The sequence below is a fragment of the Nothobranchius furzeri genome, chromosome 18 (assembly GCF_043380555.1).
Source record: "Nothobranchius furzeri strain GRZ-AD chromosome 18, NfurGRZ-RIMD1, whole genome shotgun sequence".
Lineage (NCBI taxonomy): Eukaryota > Metazoa > Chordata > Actinopteri > Cyprinodontiformes > Nothobranchiidae > Nothobranchius > Nothobranchius furzeri.
In genome coordinates, this window is record NC_091758.1 from 13,342,718 (window position 1) to 13,364,669 (window position 21,952).

The following is a 21,952-nucleotide window of genomic DNA, read 5'->3' on the forward strand; positions in this document are numbered from 1 at the left end:
GGGGGGGGGGGCAAAACTGACTAAATCATCTAAGTGTCCTGTAAGTCTGAAAATGCTAATTTCATGTGTTGCCTTCCTGTGTAGAACATGGCTCTGTTGTGGAGGGCTCTTGACCCACCTCGTCTTCTAACTGTAGTTCTGACGGATCGTAGCGATGCTTCAGAAGCTGAAGACGTGGCTGCTGGTGGACTCTGTTACAGGTATAAAGGTGGTTCTGGTTCAACCCACTGGATTAGAACCAGAGTGCTGCCTGCTCTCAGGGCTCTGTATTAACCACTCCTCTCATCTGAAGCCAAGCACAACTTCAGACCAGACCTGATGCGTTCAAGGCGTCATTTGGTCAGAAGGGCTTCAGAAGGTCCCGCCAGGATCTGGCTCCTGTGTGGAGACCCAACAGTGCTGCCTGTGTGGTGAAGTCTCCCCACAGAGCTTCACCACTGACCGTTTTATTCAGCCCTGTTTTTAACAGCATCTTCTGGGGTTACATACCTTCACTTTCATGTATGAGTAGAAATCAAGAACAGCAACTTTCTCTGGTAAGATGTTGAGACTAAACCATTAAAGAATGATGGTTTCATGTTAATAAACTGTCCAGGATTTAAGGTCCACTCCTCTGAATCAGAAACATTCCTGAGAAGAACGTCAGGGAGGCTGAAGAACACCTGACCTGCCTGTGTGGTCTTCTGATGATGCAGAGTCTGATCATGTCTCTGCTCGCCTTTAATTACAGTTCTTGTTCAGAAGTACACGTGAGAAAGCTGCTGAGGTCAGCCTGAGACTGGGTCTATCGTTAGAATCAGTGCTGGCGTTTGAATCTCCTGTTTGTGGGTAATCCTCAGTTCTAGAACGTGAAGTCTGGAACCCGTTCCTCAGAGGTCCATTCTTGTAACCGTAGATGTCCAGGCTTCAGAAGATTCATTCCCAGACTATCCAGTGTTGTTCTGTAGAGGTGAGGTGTTTCTGTTGTCATGGATGGTTTTAATTTTCTGAAGAGTCCCAGTCCCTCTCCTCATCCCTGAAGCTTCCCAGGGACCTCAGATTGCTTCCACTGGTCCATTTCCACAAGTCCGCGCAGCTCTGGCCCCACTCTGGGATCAGAAGTTCCAAGAAGTCTTAGATGTTCTGATCACAGCTGTGGTTGTCGGCAGCAAATCAGATGAACATGGCTTGTTTATCTCCAAACATTATCAGTCAACTGTCCAGGTGTTACACACACAAGTGTCACACACGCGGCTGTTACACACGAGTATTATATAAGTGTGTTACACACGAGTATTATATAAGTGTGTTACACACGAGTATTATATAAGTGTGTTACACACGAGTATTATATAAGTGTGTTACACACGAGTATTATATAAGTGTGTTACACACGAGTATTATATACGAGTGTTACACATGCGGGTGTTACACACGAGTATTATATACGAGTGTTACACATGCGGGTGTTACACACGAGTATTACAGGGTTTCCTCCAGCGCCTTATAAGCCTGGTGGCCCGCCAGGCTAAGCGTCATGCCCCGCCCCCCTCCCCGACCCTACCTTGCCCGCTGACACATGGCGCAACGAAACTAGAGCCCTCCCATCAGCTGATACTGGAGAGAAACCGCAGTGGAACGTGTACAACCAACCCAACCCCCGCTCTCACAGAGGAGCGCTGCGGGACAGAGCGCGCGACACCCCCCGAAGCCACCAGGCTTTAATCATTTTCTGGGGGAAACCCTGAGTATTATATATGAGTGTTACACACGAGTATTAAGTAAGTGAACTGATGGTGGAAGCCTGTTGGATGACCCCTCCCCCCCACTTTTAAAAGGACTTATTTATTACCCATTGACATAGAAACTGTAAATGTAGAGGGATGAGCTACAGAACTGTGCGTGTGTGTGTGTGTGTGTGGGGGGGGCAGTTGTGGACCAACCTGTTGAACGAGTCTCTAGGGGACAAACCTGTCCCCAGGTCTAACCCCGATGACGGGCTGTCAGAACCAGACTGACTGAAGCAAATCCATCCAACACTCTGACCCGTTTACACATCTGGGTTTTTGGTCTACAGTAAAACACATTTAGATTTTTTCCCACACACCTTGAGACAAGGCTGCAGTAGAAGATTAATTTATTTGTAATTTGGCCTTGTTGCCTTTAAAGAACCAAGATCAGCTGTCCTTTTGCTGACCACCTGAGACTTCTCTCTCTTGTGGACAGTTCATGAGGAAGAGCAGATCATCCCCAGAACAAGTGAGTTCTCGCTAAAGCCATCTGAATGAAAGCCTTACAGCCGGGTTCTGCTCCAGGCATCCTTCTGCAGCTGCCTTCTACCCACTTTCAGTGGCTCATGCCACTACCCTTGGTGGGGGGATCATCGCCATGTGCATGTATGAATCATAGGTGGTTTTTTTCTGTTGAATGGTTTTGTTCGTCCAGTGTTTCATCATGTTAGAACATAACCTCACTCACGGAGAGCTTCCTACTGTCTAAGATCACAAATTAATCAGCCAAATATACTGAAGTCTAGTGCCTCCTGTTTTTCTGTACGTTTGTGTAAAAAGTTGTCACATTTGTGTTTATGCCATTTGAAAATCTGATGTTTTTTTCATGCTCACAAAGTACTTCACTTCTCACTTTGGTATTTTCAGATTAAACCTCCACTCAATAAATCAGCTGATTCATAACAAGTGATCTCATCATTAAAAAAGTCACGATCACCCCCTCCATTAAAGCAGCGGAGGTGCTGCTCCTGAGCAGTTTCTGTTAAAATCCATCAGCAATGACCTGAGGTGCAGCGGCGTGTGGGGTTTCATAGAAAATCCAGGACCGAGAAGATTCTGATCCATCTGCATGTGATGTCGACGCAGCTGCTAGTGGCTCATCAGTATTACCATGGTTACCAACTCGGACTGACAAATGTTGTGAGTCAAAAAGCTGCTGGGTGAAAACAAGAAGTTTAGAAATGGAGCAGAAGCTCTGATGGTCCCACAGGGGAACGCTGGAGTTTCTACTTGGTATGATGAAGAGCTATGAGGTAAAAACATCACCACTTCCTGTCTGGAGCTGTGATGTAGAGGAAGCCCATGACTGAGAGGATACCATGGAAGATGACTCACTGAGATGTTTCCAAGGGCCTGTTGGGGGAAAAAATTCACCCGGATGAAGCCGTGGATACACACACACACACATTCAGTTTGGACATTTTATTCAGTAAGAAAAGACATGAGAATGAAGAACAGCAAGGAACCTGCCTGGAATTTTATTAAAATAAGAAAAAGGATAAAAAAGAACATTAAATAAAAATGGTAAACTATTAAAACTGTGTGTGGGAGGTGTACAAAGACACGACCTGAGGCAGCAAGAACTGGAGTCTCAAATCAGTTAATCATAATTTTACACACTTAAAGGTGCATTATGTAGAAATGAAGTAAAAAGGCCATCCTGTAGTCAGATGTGGTGCAACCACTTCTAACAACTCTGGAGCTTTTCGCCGGCCATCGTCACATTACACTAGTGGGCGCTGCAGCATCAGCTCGCAGGACACGACACCCCCACGCTCACTGATGCTCAACAGTAGCAACATCCCTCCTTCCTTTGTTTTGAAAGGAGAAAAGCTGACAATCCAGTAAGCAGCTGGACATGAAACATGTTTCAGTGTGACCTTCCTTCTCTTTTGGGATTTTCTCAGTAAAATTCCTCCTATATTCTTACATACTGCACCTTTAACGTGTGTGTTGTGATAACAGAGCACCAACAGGTGACATAAGGACAGTCTGGTTCTGGAGTCTAACCGACTTCACGAGTCCTACAGTCCAGCAGAACTGGATCTGATGCGGGACCCGCTCTGCTCAACAACCTGCTGACTCACCAACATCGAGTCTTCTGGATGTAAACAAACGCTGGTCCCAGGAAGCCATCCTAGAGGTAATACATTTTACTTCGGCAAGACGGTGTAGGCTTATTCTAAACTTCAGTCAGCAGGAGCTTTTATTTTGAAAACTCAATTATCTAACGTGTGTAATGATGACATTTTGCACTTTATTTTGTGCTCTTAGCAGTGCCAGATCTTTGGACTCAAACAAGTCTTTGGAGTTGGGACTTTCTATTACAGATCAACACCTGAGGACATCCCAACCTCTATCAGGTCTCTGGTTCTTCTTGGTTCTGGTCCTTTTCTACAGTGAGGTAAAATGCTTAAATAACTGTGGTTTCGTTCAGACCTGCAGCCCATCTGACTAGATCATCTTCAGCTAAGTCAACCTCCAAGAAGTCCACCTGCTGGCTGTCCTGGGACATTTTCTCCTGCTCATCTGTGCCCAGGTCCTTGTTTCTTGCGTGCCTTCGGCACATTGTGGGATTTGCCATGCCAACCAGAGCCAAGCAGATGGCGCTGAGACCCATCCCTGCTGCACACGAGTAAAAGGCAGCTCCGTAGTTCTGTGTGACGTCCACCAGCACACCTGGAACAGAATCAAGAGTTACAACCTAGGAACAACAGAGGCAGCAGCACAACCCAGGTCAGTTCTGTACCTCCTAGTGGTGGTCCAGCCAGTCCAGCAAAGCTCTGAATGAAGACATAGACACCCACACATGAAGGCATCTTCTGGATGCCCACCACCTCCTCCTCAGCCAGCAGAGGGATGTGTGTGGAGCCCACAGTACCCATGAAGAACCCATAGAGGGCACAGCAGACCACCAGGCCCCAGAACTCCCACACGACTGTAAAGGCCACCAGAACCAGACACATGAGAATCACACAGCCCAGGAGCACCAGGGTTTTCCTACAGCGAACCCTGTTCAACACAATCCCGATGGCTAGGCGGCCACAGACATCAGCGATGGCCATCACAGACAGCATGCAGGAGGCCATGCTGGGCTCCACGCCCCGACTCTTACTCAGCTCAATGATGTAGAGCTGTGGAGCGAAGAACCCCAGCGAGGCAAAAAGGCCGAAGAGTGAATACCAGATGAAGGCCCAGTCTTTCAGCACTGAGAAGTCCAGGAGTCTGGGGCTAGAGGGCTGGAGAGGACCGGCCCCTCCCTTTGACACCTCCCTGACTGGATTAGGAAGCGTGGACTCTGACTTATCTAGATCTCCTTCAGCCTGCACCACAAACTCCATCAGGGACTTGGCCTGTGGTTCTGAGTTCCTAAGGTTTTCATCTGATGCTGACAGGGAAGTGACACCCGAGTCTCCAGAGCCCCTGGAGATCACGGAAGTGATGGAGTTTCTGGTTTCTTCGTTTTCTAGTTCATAAACGCTCTGCAGCTGCTTCAGAGAAACACAGTCTGATTGGTCATCCTCCTTTACGGGTGGCTTGATGATGATTGGACGAAGAAGTAGTCCACAGCCAATCACAGATGCCTGAAACACCCCGATAATGACTAGACATGAGCGCCAGCCAAGGTCGTCCTTTAGTCTGGTGAAAGCTGCAAACACATGAGTGGTTATCGGTCTGAGCTAAACCACAAACAAAGTTCTCTGCCCTTGGTGGCAGTCAACTCACCAGGGGCAAACGCAAACATGGCAAAGGATTCTCCAGAGGAGGCGATGGAGGTGACGAGGGCTCTCCGCCTGGAAAAGTACTGGGCCAAGATGGTGACGGTGGGGATGAAGGAGAGGCAGAATCCGAGTCCTGTAAACACAGAAGAGAGAGGGGACGTGACAGCCACTGGCTCGGGCTAGGGGTGGGTCACAGGTCAAGCTGCTGGGCAGGATGCTGGAGGGGATTCGGGTTTATCACAGCTGCTGCTGAAAGACAAAATGTATGTAAAGACAGAGACGGGAGAAACAGGTCAGCTGTGGTCAGCTTCACTCGTTCATGGTGAGAGAGCTTCTGTTCAGAGGAAAGGTTCAGCAAGTTAGGGTGTGCTAGTGCACACGATCAGTGGTGGATGAAAGCACAGGTGAGCTGTGAGGTTCTGCTACCTGAGACCATGCCGAGGGTGATGTACATCTCGTTGAGGGAGCTGGTGAAGGCTGAGGTGACCATCCCCAGGCTGATGAGGAAGCCTCCCATCATTACTACAGGACGGTAGCCGAAGCGGTTGCTCAGCATCGATGCCAAAGGGGCTGAGAGGGGTGAGAGTAAACAAACACCTGTGTTTAAGATCTAACCTCAGTACGTTGTGATGGATGTGATGAACTGAACCCATGGCAACCAATTATTATTAAATAAGCAGGTAAAACACCCGGGACTAACCAGTGAAGGCAAAGATGAACACAGAGATGGAGATGACCCAAGAAACCCGGCTGTTGCTCTCCTTGAACTCCTCCATCAGGTCCTGGAGGAAGACACCGAGGCTCTTGAGGACTCCATATGTGTTAACTTCTACCAGGAAGAAGGCCACAGCCACGGCCCAGCCCCAGCCACCCTCGGGCACCTCAGGGTAAACATTTGGACTCAAACAGCACAGGTCTCTGGGCATCTTCATGGCTACAACAGGTGAGCCACCTGTAGAGAGAAAACCCCATGAAAACAGCATCGTGCTGACCTGACCAGTTGGGCAGGGGGTAAACGATTATTTTTAAAACGATTATTCTGACGATTATTTTATCGAATAGTCGACTATTCTAATGAGTATTTAGACGATTAATCTAATGATTATTTTTCCATTGCACAATTAATAAAAACCAAAAAATCTCAAATAAATTCCTCAAAAAATTGATAAATTGTTACTGTAAGAGAATAAACACTACAGGCCTTCCATTTTGTATAACACTGCTTTTATTGCGCTGGTTGGTTACGTTCTGGTGACGTGTAGAACTTGGGAGTGCAGGCTGCTGCCTGAGAGGTGGTGGGAGACGGAGTGTCTCCATGTTGCTTTGTTTTGGTCACTTATGAGCGTGAGGCGAGTGGTGTTACGACCCTTCCTGGGGAGTTTGGCTCGTGTGTAAAAAGGAAGGGACAATAACGGGATTTAAAAGTTAAAATGATGATCAGATTCATTTACAACTACAATAAATCATAAATCTTTCCATCCACAGGTTGGGAATAATAAAACTAATTCTGCCTGTGGGGAATTAAAACAAAAGTACAAATAACTAGGGATGTCCCACTGTGCAAAGATTACTGGGTTCTGGACCAAACCAAGGATCTCCAAAGGTCCAAACTCTAAACTGGGCGGTTAAACCAAACTCAAGGTGATATTTTAAACTAAACCGAAAACCCACAACACTCTAAATGTAATAAAAGGGAGATCTACACCACAAAAAAGATTAACTCTAAACCAAAACATAACTGCTTATCCAAACGCAAGAAGCTGTTAGCAAAAATGCTAACAGTAGCTTTACCAAGTTAAGTTCAAGTTACCAAGTTTAAATAAACCAAAAACACCCAGCAGCAAACAGACCAGCACGGAGGAGAGACTGCTACCACCAAAACTGCTCTCCTCATGTCTGAAAGAAGCTCCTTTATGAAGGGAGAAACGCTCCCGGTGATTTTCTACATCTGCGATAGAGACGGAGCAGCACATCTGACCCCGGAAGTTGTTGTCCGTTGCCGAGAGAGGAAGGCAGGCAAAACAGGAAAGGAATCTAGTAGCGGACGGACATTGTTCCGGGTCTTCGGTATTTGGTGGAGATGTTAGTGAAGGCGGAGAAGAGGGCGAACTAGAGGAAAAACAGGCAGATTCCTCCTCTATTTACAAACTCCTGGGGATGCAACAAGTGGGCGTGGTGCGTCGACTACCGGATCTGACGTCGGCAAATTTTTAGAATCGAGCCGTCGAGGCTTCGCTACAGCTCTACTGACCAGCCAGCTCAGACTTACATGATAAACAACCTGCACTTTTATAGCACCTCTCTGAGCCAGAGGACTCCAAGGTGCTTTACACTATCATTCACACACTGGTGGTGATGAGCTACATCGTAGCCACAGCTACACTGACATTCCCTATGACCACCACCAGCAGGCAAAGAGAGTAAACGACTGACATGGATGGATCCTGGTTTAGAGCTTCCACAAACGACTATTTTAATACTCGACTAATCGTGTCGTTCATAAAAGTTTAGCTTATTGCACCAGGATGCTCTAATGCACCATCATTAGCTTCTAGTCTGATCAGCCATGTGCCTTCTGATAATAAAGACAAGATGATGGCTTATCAAACGACTTTAACCTGTTAATACAAATGCTGCAGTCAAATGGAGGTAGGCTCCTGAAACCAAGCATGACTTGTGTTCATAAATGTGTCCAGCTAAAATAGCCATGTTTGGCCAGGGGTGGAAATGACATTTTTGTCTCTGGTAGAGGAAAATTTGTAGCAGCCACATTGTTTGTGAAACATCCCATCTCTGCTCTGAGAGTTTCTCTCAACTTCCGCTTTGTGCTTCATTAACACTGGCTGCTTCCTGTTCACATCAGTTTATTCCCTTCTTCTCATCTAATCCACAATGAAGGAGAAAAACAACAGATTACATGTCATCTGATTTTCACATGAACTGTCAGAACTTTAATTGCAACAGCAAAATTACTGAGCACTGTGTGGCTTAAGACTGTTAGCAAACAGGTTATGTTAATTAATATTATCTGAATAAATATTATAAGTATGGGTGGACTCAATTAAAAATTTGAATTAATTAGAGGCTTCGTAATTAATTAATTACATTTTAATCGTTCAGGAAAATGTGCCCTCAAAGCAATTGTTTTTTATTAGAATTATGAGACAGATAATCAAACAAAAGACATGGTTAGTATTACTGTAATCTAAAGTTTTTAATTTCTAACAAAAAATGCATTTAATGCTCAAGTTTTTCTCCCCAGAAGAAGCTAGAATGATGTTCTGCTGAGCTGTGGTGGCCTCATGGAGGGGGCCATCATCTAGCACACTGCTGCTAACCACTTAAACATTCTCCCTCTCCTGATAATAACTTTTTACTCTCTTTGACATTGAATGTGCCACTACTAGTTTACCCGTTTAATTATAGATTCACTAGGATAAATACAATAAAGTTTATCTCTCACCAAATAGAATGTTTACGAAGAAATCACAATGTAACCATAGACACATTGCTTGGTGTGTGTGTGCTCTGTCTTCTCCATCCCCAGTGAGTCGTGGTGGATGGCTGCTTATACTGAGCAAGGATCCTCTGGAGGTTTCTTCCTGTTAAAAGGGAGTTTTTCTCTCCACAGTCGCTGCATGCTTGCTTAGTATGAGGATTGCTGTAAAGACTGACACGAGTCAGTGACTCGATGCGACCTGCTGGGTTCCTTATATAGGAAACTTTTTACTGATTGGCTTAATAACTTGACCTGTGTTGGAATGTTTACCGTGTGAAGATCCCTGAGACGACTCGTCATGATTTGGCGCTTTATAAATAAACTTGAATTGAATTTTAAATTCTACTGCCCTTTTAACAGGATCATTACAATCCTCAAACTTTTGCTCCACTGCCAACTTGTGGAGGACTTAAATACTACAGGAGATAATGCCAGTCAGGTAAAGTCTGATTTTTACTTCTCCGTCTGCATCAGTGTGGAGACACGCCATGCCATTATGTGTCAGCGCAAGAGCTCTCCGCCGGACTCACAGTGGGTGATGGAGACCGTAAGCTTGTGATTGGTCAGGATGACGCTTCCTGTAAATTCGTCACCAGCACTGCCATTGCCTTGTCAAAAAGTAAAAAGATATTTAGCAGAAGACCCAGAACAGACTGAAGGACACGTCACGGAAAAAGTCTGAAAACACGAGCGTTTAATCACCCGTGACTGAGGGAGTACAATGATATGCAGTAAGCGTTTTACTCATGGACAGAAAAGATGAGAAACGTGAGTTTAGGGGTAGCGACTGCATGAAGAGGTGGAGGAGATGAAGGTCAAATTTGTTCCGTTATAAAGTCTGTGAAGTATATAAACACATTAGTAAATACACTATAGTGGACTGGATACCACAGAAAAGCGCTACGCCCTCTGTTGTCCTGGCGGGTAATTGTTTTGCAACAATCCGCTGCCTGCTCTGAAGCTCGCATGTAAAAACCTTTCTGATGGAGCTCATGGAGAAGTATAAATCGGGCTTTATAACCTTGTGTATCTGCCTGTCAAATAGTTTCCAATAATTCTATATTTTATTTACACAAGTCTTTAACTGAATCTCTTTCTTCTGAATGTTATTTCGTGTATCAGGTTAAAGGCCCCTGACTGAAGTCCTGTTGTTCTTGGCCAGGGGGTCTGGATCAGTCTGCAGCCTCCTCCTCTCAGGTGTTTGCAGGAGTGATGGATGATAGAATAATTCATGATGATGGAGGCCCTTTGAGTTCAGTCAAAAGTAAATTCAAAGGGGAAAATGATCTACACGAATAATTTAAATTCAAGTGTATGAATGGAGCCAGACAGCCTGAACTAACATGTTTCAGCTGTTAGGCTTTGTTAGGTCATCATAAAGCCGAACAGCTGACTGGAGCCTAGCAAAACACAAACGTTTAATGTTATTTAAAATTCGTACATCAGGATCAGTGTTTGACTAATGAGGTGATCAGCTAATTACTGCTTTTCTCTGGTTATTACATGTAGAACGGTACCCTTTATTTAACCCGAGACAAAAGAGCCGGTTTTACGCACTGCGGTGGGAGACGACTTGAAGCGACCAGCTCACCTCCGGTCTCCGTTACCGGAGTAGAAACCTGTCGCTTAGGGAAGGCGAGTAACGAACCTGCCGCGAAACACCATGTTTCCCAAAACCTTTCTTCATCAGACCGGAGAGACCAATGCTGACCGGAAACATACTGTCTTTAGCGAGTTATGACGTTCACTTACCGGAGGAGTGGGGACGGTAGCAAGCTTCTGCTTTTATCTGAGAGTCATTGTCTCTCAAACTTCCTGTAAACCACGTTAAACCCGAGCTGTCGGTCGGATAACCGTCTTGTCTGCCTGTTTTGGCAGCTCTCTACCGGCTCAAGCCGGTATCCACACGCGTGCACGCGACCATGCGGAGCGCAACGGCTGACGTCAGTCTCGCGCATGCGTGCTGGTGTAACAATGTTACGACAGAATGGGTGTGGACGCTGTGGTGAACTGGGTCACACGGGTTAGGACTCCGGTTGGTTGTTTAGTCTCACCAGTTCTCCGTGGCTTTTATTTATGGGTGTTTAACGAGTACACGTGTCATGCGAACGCAACTTCACCGTGTGTCGCGCGCGACTAAACTCGTGCAGGTGTCTTGTTGAAATTAGTTTCCCCGTCAATCACTTCCGCCACTTGACAAATTCGGTCAAATTTCAAGCCTTCGGTTTTGCAAATTTTCCTTGACAATCTGCTGACACTTTAGCTCAGAAGATTCAGCATTTTAGATTAAGTTACATATGAAGTAAAGAGTGAGGAAGACCTAATTTTTTTTTTAAATAAATGTTTTGTCAAACTTCCCTTCCGAGCAGGATGACATTCAAACATCAGGATGTTCTCTTCCTAATTTAACAAGAAGAAAAAGTCTGAATCTTTTATCAGCGCGAGCTTTAAAACCACATTTATGTAACAGAGGACCCAGCTGGGAGCAGTTTTGAACCCGAGAACACATTTCCGCCAGACACCAGTCACACGCCGGGATGAACAGGTTTATTCCAGCTGAGAGCCGGTTACAGCAGCTTCCTTTAGCAGCGGTAGAGCCGGCTGCAACAGCACAGACCCGATCCAAGTTGCACACGCGCACACACACACACACACACACACACACATATTATATTCTGTTATTAATTAATTTGTTATTAATGTCTTGTTTTGGTTCTCATGATTATTTTTTAAGCGTGTCATATTGTGCTCATTTCATTTTATCTGTACAGTGTCGTTCTACCTCATGTTTATTGGACTAAGTGTCCAGACTTGACCACACACATACTGATTGAAGCCCCTCCCTTTGGTTTAAATTAATTCTTCATTATGTAAAATCTCAGATTTTTGGACATAAGGCTGTAGTCCTATGACAGGTAAATAGTCCGTCTTCACCTTGGTGAAGTTCTGGGATAAGACAGCATGGATAAACCATCTCAAAGTAGAACATCAGCATATTTTGAACTGGTATTTTACATAAGCTGAGCCTGTAAAGGGCAGAGCATATACCTCACAACTGTCTGACCCTTAAACACATTGCATCACGTATCCAGTATAGTAAGACTTACCTGTGTCCAAGTGGGAAGGCTCTTTTTGCTCATGTGAACTCTTTGGACTCTTGGGCCTGATATAACTGCTCCTGTGGTGCAGGGGTGTGTCTAAACCTGGGCTAGACCACCTCCCGCCCAAACTCTGATAGAACACCTAGGGTGGATATTTCTCTGATTGTTTTTTTCTCCTGAGAGAGGAAGTCAGTTAACAGGTGCTTTAAATGACAAACAAGGATAAAATACATATGCATCTCACAAAAACATTTTTGTAATATCTTTATTTTGAAAGGGGTGAACTCTGGGAACCGATGATGGTTGTACCCTTTGTGTAGCAGTACCGGGACCAGAGTGAATAAGGTGTGTATGGGGAGCATGAGTGGGTGTCTAGCATTCATTTTTGTAAGTCTTAGGTTGTATGTGTATGTGAAGCATGAGGGAGGGAGTGTGTGACTGTGTCTGTGCATGGCTGGATATGTCAGGTGGGGTCTTGGACTCCTCCTCTCTCCTCGGACTTCGTATGCTACTACGCATCTTCGCTTGCCCTCCCCCTGCCACATTTGTTGTGGAGTGCGGTGCCTCGGTCTGCCTGAGTGTTCGCGGGTCAGGGAGTTTAAGATTTTTGGAGTCTGTCTGATTGATCCCGGTCACTGCCCGGTGGGATCTGAGTCTCTGGGCTCTGTTGGGTCCCCGGCGGGGCTGGTCGCTGGGTCCCGGGCTCGGCCAGCTAGGGGGTGGGAGGCTGCGGGCGAGCCTCTATCGGCTGCTGCTTGTGACCCCCCGGGGCAATCCTCTGCCACTCGAGGGGGGAAGGGGCTTTTCTGGTTGCAGTCTCCTTGGAGTCCTTGTGCTCTGGGGCAGCTCCTGGATCTATGGGACTTGGAGCTCCCTCCGTCTCCTACACATCTTTGGGGGCAGATCTGTGGCCCCTCACACTCTCTATTGGACGCTCCTATAGAGAAACCTTACATATACAAGCACGTGCACACACACAGGTGCTCACATGGTGCTCTCATAAGTATGGACTTGAGCACGTTCAACACAGGTCTTAAGGCTGTGGTTGGCACTAAATGCACTGATTTATTATCGTGATTGTTCAGTAAAAAAATGCAGATTTTATATTTGCTCATCAGGTTGATGCAGTGATAGCTTGCTCCTGTTGTATTGTTGTGTGTCCCTTTTTTCTATTCTTTCTCTTTCTGCAGGTCTAGAAGCAGACTCTTGTTCATTGTTGTTTATTTTTGTGGAGCCACCCCCCTTTTCCTTTCTCTTTCACCTCTGTCTCCGTGTCTGGTCGAAATTATAAAGCATCCAAAAAACAATAACAATAAAGTTTTAAGTATCAGGCGTGACATTAAAGCAGAAGCTTTGATGCTCCACCTGAGAGTAAATCTGTAAGGCTTGTCACCAGCATTCAGACATCAATTCTGTTTGCTTCACAGCCAGACAGGACGGGGGGAAGAAAAAAACACTTTTATTTGCAGATGAATGCTCCTACGTTTTTCATTTAGACGCCAAAGTGCTGAATCTTGTCTCCAGGAGGACTAATGTTACAAACCACCTGAGAATGGGGTAAAAATCCAGTCTGATATCATCAGTCTTCACAAACTTTGTTTAATTTTTAAATTTTCATCATGTGTTTTATGTAGTCTAAGAGTAAATACTCCAGCTCTGCAGAGGCATGCTGGGAATAAATAAGCTGTACTTTATTCATACCTGATGTTTTAAAGCTGCAACAGCAAATCTGCTAAACAAGCTAGCTTTTAAACACAAACCCAGTCACTGAACTCTCACTCCTACTATCGGCTTTCATCCCTAAGCCACGCCCCCTGATATGGGAGCACGCATTGCCATAGCAAACGAGATAGTCCAAAACATCCATCTCTGTTTTCTAGGTCCACACGTCTTGTAGCTTCAAATGATGCTTTTCCTTCTGGGACCCTGTTAGTTTGTCCTAAAGCTGAAGTGGTGTCTCTCGTTCTCTGATATTACTGAGTGGAGAACCTCTCGCACATGTGGTGTTCTGCTGCTAAACACGAGTGTGTGTGATGAGTAGAGGACCCAAGGCAGCGGTTCAGCGAGACCGACAACAGGATGGTCCAGAGGTTGCTTTTGCACCAAGCGGTGTGATTGGCCAGGGGCAGATTAAGGACTGAAGAACATCCGGGGCTTAACACACGCACACACACACGCGCGCGCACACACACCCACACACACGTGACACACACTAGTCAACATCATATATGTCTTGTACCACATAATTTTTAATCTGAAGCTACATATTAAGCATTTTCAGGGCAGAGTATTGTTCCTGTTAGTGTTTAGTGTGAGATGATAGTAAATATTCCCTTTCTTTCTCCATCAACTTTACCTGATAGTAATCTAACTTTAGCCAAACCAGCAGCACAACAAATATTTTCAAATAAGACTCACAAACCTGAGTCAACACCAGTCTCATCAAAGCTGGGGTTCTGTCGCCATACTTTTGGTCTAAAAAACATCCTTATGTCCATCTTCACTCATGCGTTTCAGGCAGAGTGTAAAAGAAGCCGGCTGCTGAAGGGCTTCTTCTTCAGTGGTGGAGGCTCAGGCAGGCTGTATACAAACTACTGCCAGCTACTCCCTCTCTGTTGGACTTTGGTACTGCATGTTACTTCCGCGATTTAGATCCGGGGCTTTCCATGAAACATCCGGGGCTTCAGCCCAAGTAGCCGGGCTTAACGCCGCCCCTGTGATTGGCGCAGGTTTTTAGACAAGTACAAACAGAACCACTTCATTATTTAGGTCATTTTTTTAATTTCCATAATAATAGTAATATATAGCTGTACTATGTTAGAATGTTGTTGAGAGGCAAGAAAAATGTTTTATGCTAAGTCGTTTAGTAGGGCTGTCGCGGTTGAGGAATTCCTCCTGCGGTGATTCAGGGTGGCTTAATATTGCGGTATGCGATATTATTGCAGTCCTTTTTTATTGCAGTACTATCTAAACATAATGTTTACACATTTAAAAAAGGTTAAAAATTGCCGTGCCTTCTTTTATAACGCTTTACTTAATGCAGATCAAAGGGCAGTAACAACACAGATCGCAGTAACGTTTGTTTGTCCGACAGTTGGAGTACGACTGAACTTAAAAACAACAAAATTCAGGAGAAGGTTAAACTTTTAAATGCAAATTTGGCTGCAGCATCTAACAAATAAGAAACAAGTCCCCATTTTGTTTAGTTGTTTAAAATCAAGCATAAAAAATTACATGTACCGGGCGCGCGCGCGCCGGGGGGCGGGCGCACTATCATTTCACTTTCACACATATGAATGACGGTGATTTATAGCTCGGTCACGTCCTTGTTACATACAAGGAAAACCAGCATGTTAACCATATACGGTTTGAGAGAGGATCTGAGAGGGGTGGCAACATTTCCAGCAACACTGAAAACCCTCTCGGATGGTGCGCTCGTTGCACTTACCCCAAATTCCACTACCTCCGCTCCCCTCCGCTCCGGTCCGGCCCCGCTCGCTTCCGAACTCAACTTGCGTGCGACTCTGGCGAGCAAAGGGAATCTCTCCGCTCCACCATGTCAGGGGGGTTCTTTAGGGTGGATGCATTCCTCCTGCAGGTAGCGAGTGAGCTCCAGCTCGGCTCAAACTCTCTTCGGGACGGTTGCAGAAGCAGTGCTTGTCCGGGACTTCAGGAGGTCTCCGAGCGTTTATTATTTATTTATTTTTTGCCGCTGGTGGCAGCTCTGTCTCGGCCAAGGACTCTGGCTGCGCAGCAGCTGACGTACTGAAAACCAAAGCGCTCCCAAAGGAGCGAAGTAACGTTTCGTTTTGATACCAGTGCAGCCATCCTTCTCAACATGCATCATTGAGTTGAACCAAGTTCAGTAATCGCGGTGGCCCATGATGCAGCGCGGTGGGTTTCTTCATATCGCGATATTTCATTTTTGCGGTTACCGCGACAGCCCTATCGTTTAGCAGATTTTTCATTCCATCATCTCTAAGACCCTGTGAGGCGGAGTGGTTCTGGTCCTCTTCAGATGCACCATCCTATCAGTGATGACCCAGGATTACACTGGTTTGCTTTTTAGTCAGTTTAACCAAAGTTCTTGTAACACAAGGTCAAAGACCTTTGAGTCCAGGTGATTCAGTGACTTGTGTAATCTAGCCTGACTGAGTCCATGCGCGTCTGGCTGCTGGAGGTTGGCACAGGAGTGGTATCTCACACTGAGGAGACCTGCTGATTTCAGGATTTAGCCGGTTTTTACGGAGCACTTTCAAAGAGGACAATTCTTGATTCTCACAGGAATGTTTGGTTGGCTTTCGTACAGCATGATGCTTGATATCACAGTCAGCGTGTGACTGAGAGCTCTCTTTAAACCAAAACAAACACTTTGTTCTGTAGCAGAATTCACACACACGCACACGCGCACACACACACGCACACACACACGCACACACACACACACACACACACACACACACACACACACACACACACACACACACACACACACACACACACACACCCTTCCTTTAGTTCCAATAAGAGTTTCTCTCCAAGAAAGGAAGTCCAGAGACCTTCTTGTGATGTGTGTAACGCCCAGAAAGGGTCAATTTTGACCTATATATTGATCTACAGGTGTGACGCAACATGTGCACCATAAATGAGCTGGACTTTGGAGTTCTCAAGCACAGCTGATGGATAACAGAATTCATAACACAGCACCTTTCTAGGAACAGCCCGACGACAGACAGTCAGCTGTGACTCTCAGCCTTTACCCGGAGGAACGTGATGGTACCACCACACACATAGCAGATTCTCTCCTCCACATACAAGAAGTGGTACATCAAATCAAATCAGGTTTATTGTCATTATGTTCATAACAGAGTACAAACACAACGAAAAAGCGTTTCTTTATTGAGATCCGTCTGAGTCACACGCTCCATACATGCACAACTCTGCTAAATTTAGAAAACAATTTCTCAAATGGTATTAAAAACTATAATAAATAAGATAAGAAAGCTCCCAGTAAATTAAACTCATACACTTGCACCCACCCACCCACACACGCACGCACATGCACACACACAGACAATCACACCCACCCACACACACCCCTCCATACATGTATTCACACAATTCACACTGGACTTAGCAGGATTTTTTAAAGTGCTAGTATCTCCTGCTCACAGTCCAGTTGTATTCAGCCCCTGGACAGCCTTAGGCAGAAAGCTGTTCGGTAGCGTCGTGGTGGAGCATCTTATGCTGCGATCACGCTTCTGGGAGGGTAAAAGCTGAAAGACGCAGTTCAGGGGATGTGTGAGGTCCTTCACAATGTTCAGGGCCCTGCCTCTGCAGCAGCTCAGGAACAGATCCTGGACAGAGGGCAGGGAGATTCCCATAGCCCTTTCTGCTGATCTCACCACTCTCTGGAGGGCCCTTATGTCCGTTATGTTACAGCTGGAGAACCAAGCTGAGATTGCATAGGTCAGCATACTCTCCACTGCTCCCCTGTAGAATAAGGTCAGGATAGTGGTGTGAAGTGAGGCCTGTTTAAGCTTCCTTAGGAAGTACAGTCTCTGATGAGCTCGCTTTACTAGACTTGAGGTGTTCTTTTCCCAGCTGAGGTTGTCAGAGATCTGTATGCCCAGGAACTTGATGTTCTCCACTCTTTCGACTCCACATTCATTTATGCAGAGGGGAGTGTGCTTTGTTTGGGATTTCCGAAAGTCAACAATCATGTCCTTGGTCTTGTCCACGTTGAGTGCCAGATTATTTGCTCTGCACCAGCCCTCAAACAGCTTGACCTCCTCTCTGTAACCGTATACATCATTCCTGTGAATCAGACCCCCAACTGTGGTGTCATCAGCGCATTTGACAATCAGATTGTTCTTGTGTCTTGGCACACGGTCGTGGGTCAACAGAGTATAAAGCAGTGGGCTGAGCACACATCCCTGGGGGGCACCTGTGCTCAGCGTGATGGATTTGGAGGTCTTATTTCCAACACGAACTGTCTGTTGTCTCTCAGCCAGAAAATCCAGTGACAGAGGGTGGGGTCAAGTTCCAGAAAGAGAAGTTTTTCCATCAATTTCTGCAGTTTGATGGTGTTAAAAACAGAAGTTCCTCTGCTCCAGGTGGGTGAGTACTGTGTGCAAGGTGAGGGATATAACATCCTCGGTGGAATGGTTTAAGCAGTAGGCAAGCTGATGTGGACCCAGTAGAGCAGGTAAGCTGGATGTGATGAGTGGTTTGATTAACCGTTCAAAACACTTTATGACTGTAGAGGTCAGTGCTAAAACACTTTAAAGATATTGGCCAGAGGCAAAATCCCCTTGAATGGAGTGTGTAAAGAAGCGTTAAAGTCTAAGTATTAAGTCTCAGAGGCCGCAGCCTAAGTTGGGAGGCCCAGGCTTCCGCTCCCGTCATGGAGACAGGTAGGCAAAAACAAGGTGTGGCGCCTCTACAGGTGCTTCAACATCTCACAGCGGTTGGAGCTCATAAATCAAACAAAATCCTGTCAAAATACCAGTTTTCTGTCAAGAACTTTAACAGGTTTATCTCGTTTCAGTTTCAGCCTTTACTGATGCCACTGAGGCTTTTGTTGTTTTTTTGTAGTTTTTTTTTGAGGGGGTTGAGTTCAAGTGTTGGGTCAAAAACAGGTTTTGTTGTTTCAGATACATACAAGCTAAACACATCTTCCCCACAGATTATAAAAAGATTTGAAATTAAGAAAAAGAACATTTTGCAAGAGTATGGATATTGATCAAAGCTGTCAGCAAGGTAAAAAAAAACTTTCCTGTGTTTAAAAAAGAACTTGAAATGCATTAAGAAGAAAAACACAGAATGAATATTCAAAAGATGTTTTCAATGAGATGTTTATATGAGTGGAAAATAAATAAATAAATCTAAAAATGTTACTGGCACCATCATTCTGTGGTGGGAAGTCAGCACAAATTAGGGCTGCTCGATTATGGCAAAAATGATAATCACAATTGTTTTGACTGAAATTGAAATCTTGATTATTTAAGATGATTTTTAAATTAATCTTGGTTTTATTTATCCATTGCATTATTTAGTCTGTCATAAAATTGCAAAGGACACAATCAGGACAACAATAAATAAGAAAAAGAAACAAAATAATCACAGAAACAACTCCTGATTCCTATAGTATAAAAAGGCCAATTGCTCATTCTTCATGAGGCTGAGGCCCTGTCCACACGTAGCCGGGGATCTGCCAAAACGTAGATATTTTTCTACGTTTTGGCCTGCCATCCACACGAAAACTGAGTTTTTTCACACGAAAACGGAACTTTTTAAAAACTCCGGCCAAAGTGAAGATCTGTGTTTTCTCCGTTTTGGGTGTCTGCGTGTGGACAGACATAACCGGAGTTTTAAGGTCCGCAACGTCACTTTCCGCGACAAAAAAATGCTGACATCACGTGTGCGACCTGTGTTTACACTAGCCGACAGCAAGGAAGCCTCAGAGCTGCGCTCGCTTTATCACTTGTCCAAGTGCTTTTTGCTTGTTTGTTTTTGCAAGCGGAATTACTGCTCCTTGCGGAAGACCACAGACGAAGGACGAGGTTAAGAACGGGGGAAGTACTGCCGCCTACAGGTCTGGCATGTCCTTAACAACGTATTTATCCGGATACGTGTGGACAGTTTTCTTTTAAAACGAGGTAGTGTGGATGCAAGTTTTTGGAGGGGCGGATATTCGTTTAAAAAAAAACCCCGGCTACGTGTGGACTAGGCCTGAGATTTAACTTATTTACGCATACCTAGTACAGACCCAAGCTTGCAAATACTGACAGCAAGAATTATACAGTGCATTTATAATATAAATTAATACAAACATATAAACTAAAATGTTGCATAATAATAATTTAGACCTGTCCAGCGGTGCTGTAGGGAAGTGAACCAGCAACGTGTCGCTCAGAGAGAAGAATGAATATTTATCAGTGTGAGAAACTTAATTCTATCTATTTCTAAACTATTTATTAACAGGTGCCATCAGTTAATGTAATGATTGTTCCAGGCAGCGATCGGAGGTGTGCTTCCACCCCCCTACCCCCCAACCCGATCTCACAGCAATGCAGAGGCAAGCTGCATGTGAGCGTTTAACATGCCACACGCACACATTTTGTAGTTTTTTAGTGGCTCAGGAGCCTGCAGGTGTGTCACTCACTCTGGCTATCCAAGAGGGAGCCGGTTCTGTGAGCTGTTTCTATCACGACTCACACCTACCTGTTTTGCTAACCTGCAGAAAATGTTGACAGATATCCAGAAAGTAGCTAAGGGTTACCAGAAATGCTTCTTTGTTGTTCGCAAGGTACTTTTAGGATTTAAAAAGTCAAGAAGAGGGCTTGAAAAGTTGTTAGAAATAGCGACAAAAGTCGTAAGTTGGAAACGCGGTGCGACGAGCGCTTGATTTGTAACTCGGAGCAGCGCAAGAAGGCGGAGCAAATAATCGGCTCATTTTATTTTTATAATCGTTCAAAACTCAGATTGTAATTGTGATTAAAATTCGATTAATTGAGCAGCCCTAGCATAAATATTCAATGAAATCCTTGAAAAGCTGCTTAAGCCATCTATCTATCTATCCATCCATCCATCCATCCATCCATCCATCCATCCATCCATCCATCCTCTCTCTCTCTCTCTCTCTCTCTCTCTCTCTCTCTCTCTCTCTCTCTCTCTCTCTCTCTCTCTCTCTCTCTCTCTCTCTCTCTCTCTCTCTCTCTCTCTCTCTCTCTCTCTCTCTCTCTCTCTCTCTCTCTCTCTCTCTCTATGTTGATTGTTTAAAATAACTGTAGCTAAAGTTACTCAGAGCCAGTGTAGAAGGTCCAAAGAGCCTGAGATAAACTGTGGTAACTGGAGAGGAACTGAGAAACATTATTAAAGATTTTGCTGTTTGCCAATTCAAGATGAATTCAAATAGAATATATAAGACAAGAATTATATAACAACAAAAGTATGTAAATGTTGGAGGTCACCACAAAATCCACTGTAGAATAAATGCAAGTCTCAAGAACCTTGTTTTGGGGAAGTTGCTTTATCACAGCCTCTGAGTTTGCAGGTATGAAAACAGATGCATGCAAACTAATGAAATCATTTTTTGTTCTTCTATGCCAGCTATCTGCTTGTGTTTTTGTACCGTATGGCTTTACGTATTATTGCAACAGCCTTGCTGTCCCAGATGTGACGTAACCCAACCACTGATGAAGTGGAAAACAAGCAATGCAGTATTTAAAAACAATGTAAGAGTGTTTAACAGTTGATTAGTTCTTTGCGATAAAGTCTTAATTTTATTTTTAGAAGGTCTTAAAAAGTCTTGAATTCAATTTTGAGATCCTGTATGTTTAAGCCGACTCTGACCCTGGTGTAAGAATATTGTAGAGACTGGCAGCTCAGCTGGTGGATTTACAGACTTAAAGACGCTCACATGCACGCGTACACTGAAGGGATGATGATGAGGGACCCATACAATACAGGTCCTTCTCAAAAAATTAGCATATTGTGAAAAAGTTTATTATTGTCTGTAATGTACTGATAAACATTAGACTTTCATATATATTAGATTCATTACACACAACTAAAGTAGTTCAAGACTTTTATTGTTTCTAATATTGATGATTTTGGCATACAGCTCATGAAAACCCAAAATTCCTATCTCAAAAAATTAGCATATTTCATCTGACCAATAAAAGAAAAGTGTTTTTAATACAAAAAAAGTCAACCTTCAAATAATTATGTTCAGTTATGCACTCAATACTTGGTCGGGAATCCTTTTGCAGAAATGACTGCTTCAGTGCGGCGTGGCATGGAGGCAGTCAGCCTGTGGCACTGCTGAGGTGTTATGGAGGCCCAGGATGCTTCGAT

At 44.7% G+C, this 21,952-nt stretch overlaps 1 protein-coding gene across 2 annotated transcripts; it reads right to left on the minus strand.

Moving 5' to 3' along the window:
* Positions 1 to 3,176: 3,176 nt before the first annotated feature.
* slc16a6b (solute carrier family 16 member 6b) lies at positions 3,177 to 12,220 on the minus strand. Of its 2 annotated transcripts, none has more exons than XM_015968909.3 (6): positions 12,098 to 12,220; positions 6,192 to 6,443; positions 5,918 to 6,061; positions 5,496 to 5,624; positions 4,519 to 5,418; positions 3,177 to 4,448 (listed from the first exon to the last, which is right to left on the minus strand). In XM_015968909.3, the coding sequence occupies exons 2-6, from the start codon at positions 6,421 to 6,423 to the stop codon at positions 4,183 to 4,185; spliced, it is 1,671 nt and encodes a 556-aa protein (XP_015824395.1). In that variant the 5' UTR covers positions 6,424 to 6,443; positions 12,098 to 12,220; the 3' UTR covers positions 3,177 to 4,182. The 2 variants fall into 2 exon arrangements, with proteins under 2 accessions (XP_015824395.1, XP_015824394.1); XM_015968908.3 differs by lacking the exon at positions 12,098 to 12,220 and adding an exon at positions 10,743 to 12,064.
* Between the last annotated feature and the right edge of the window lie 9,732 nt (positions 12,221 to 21,952).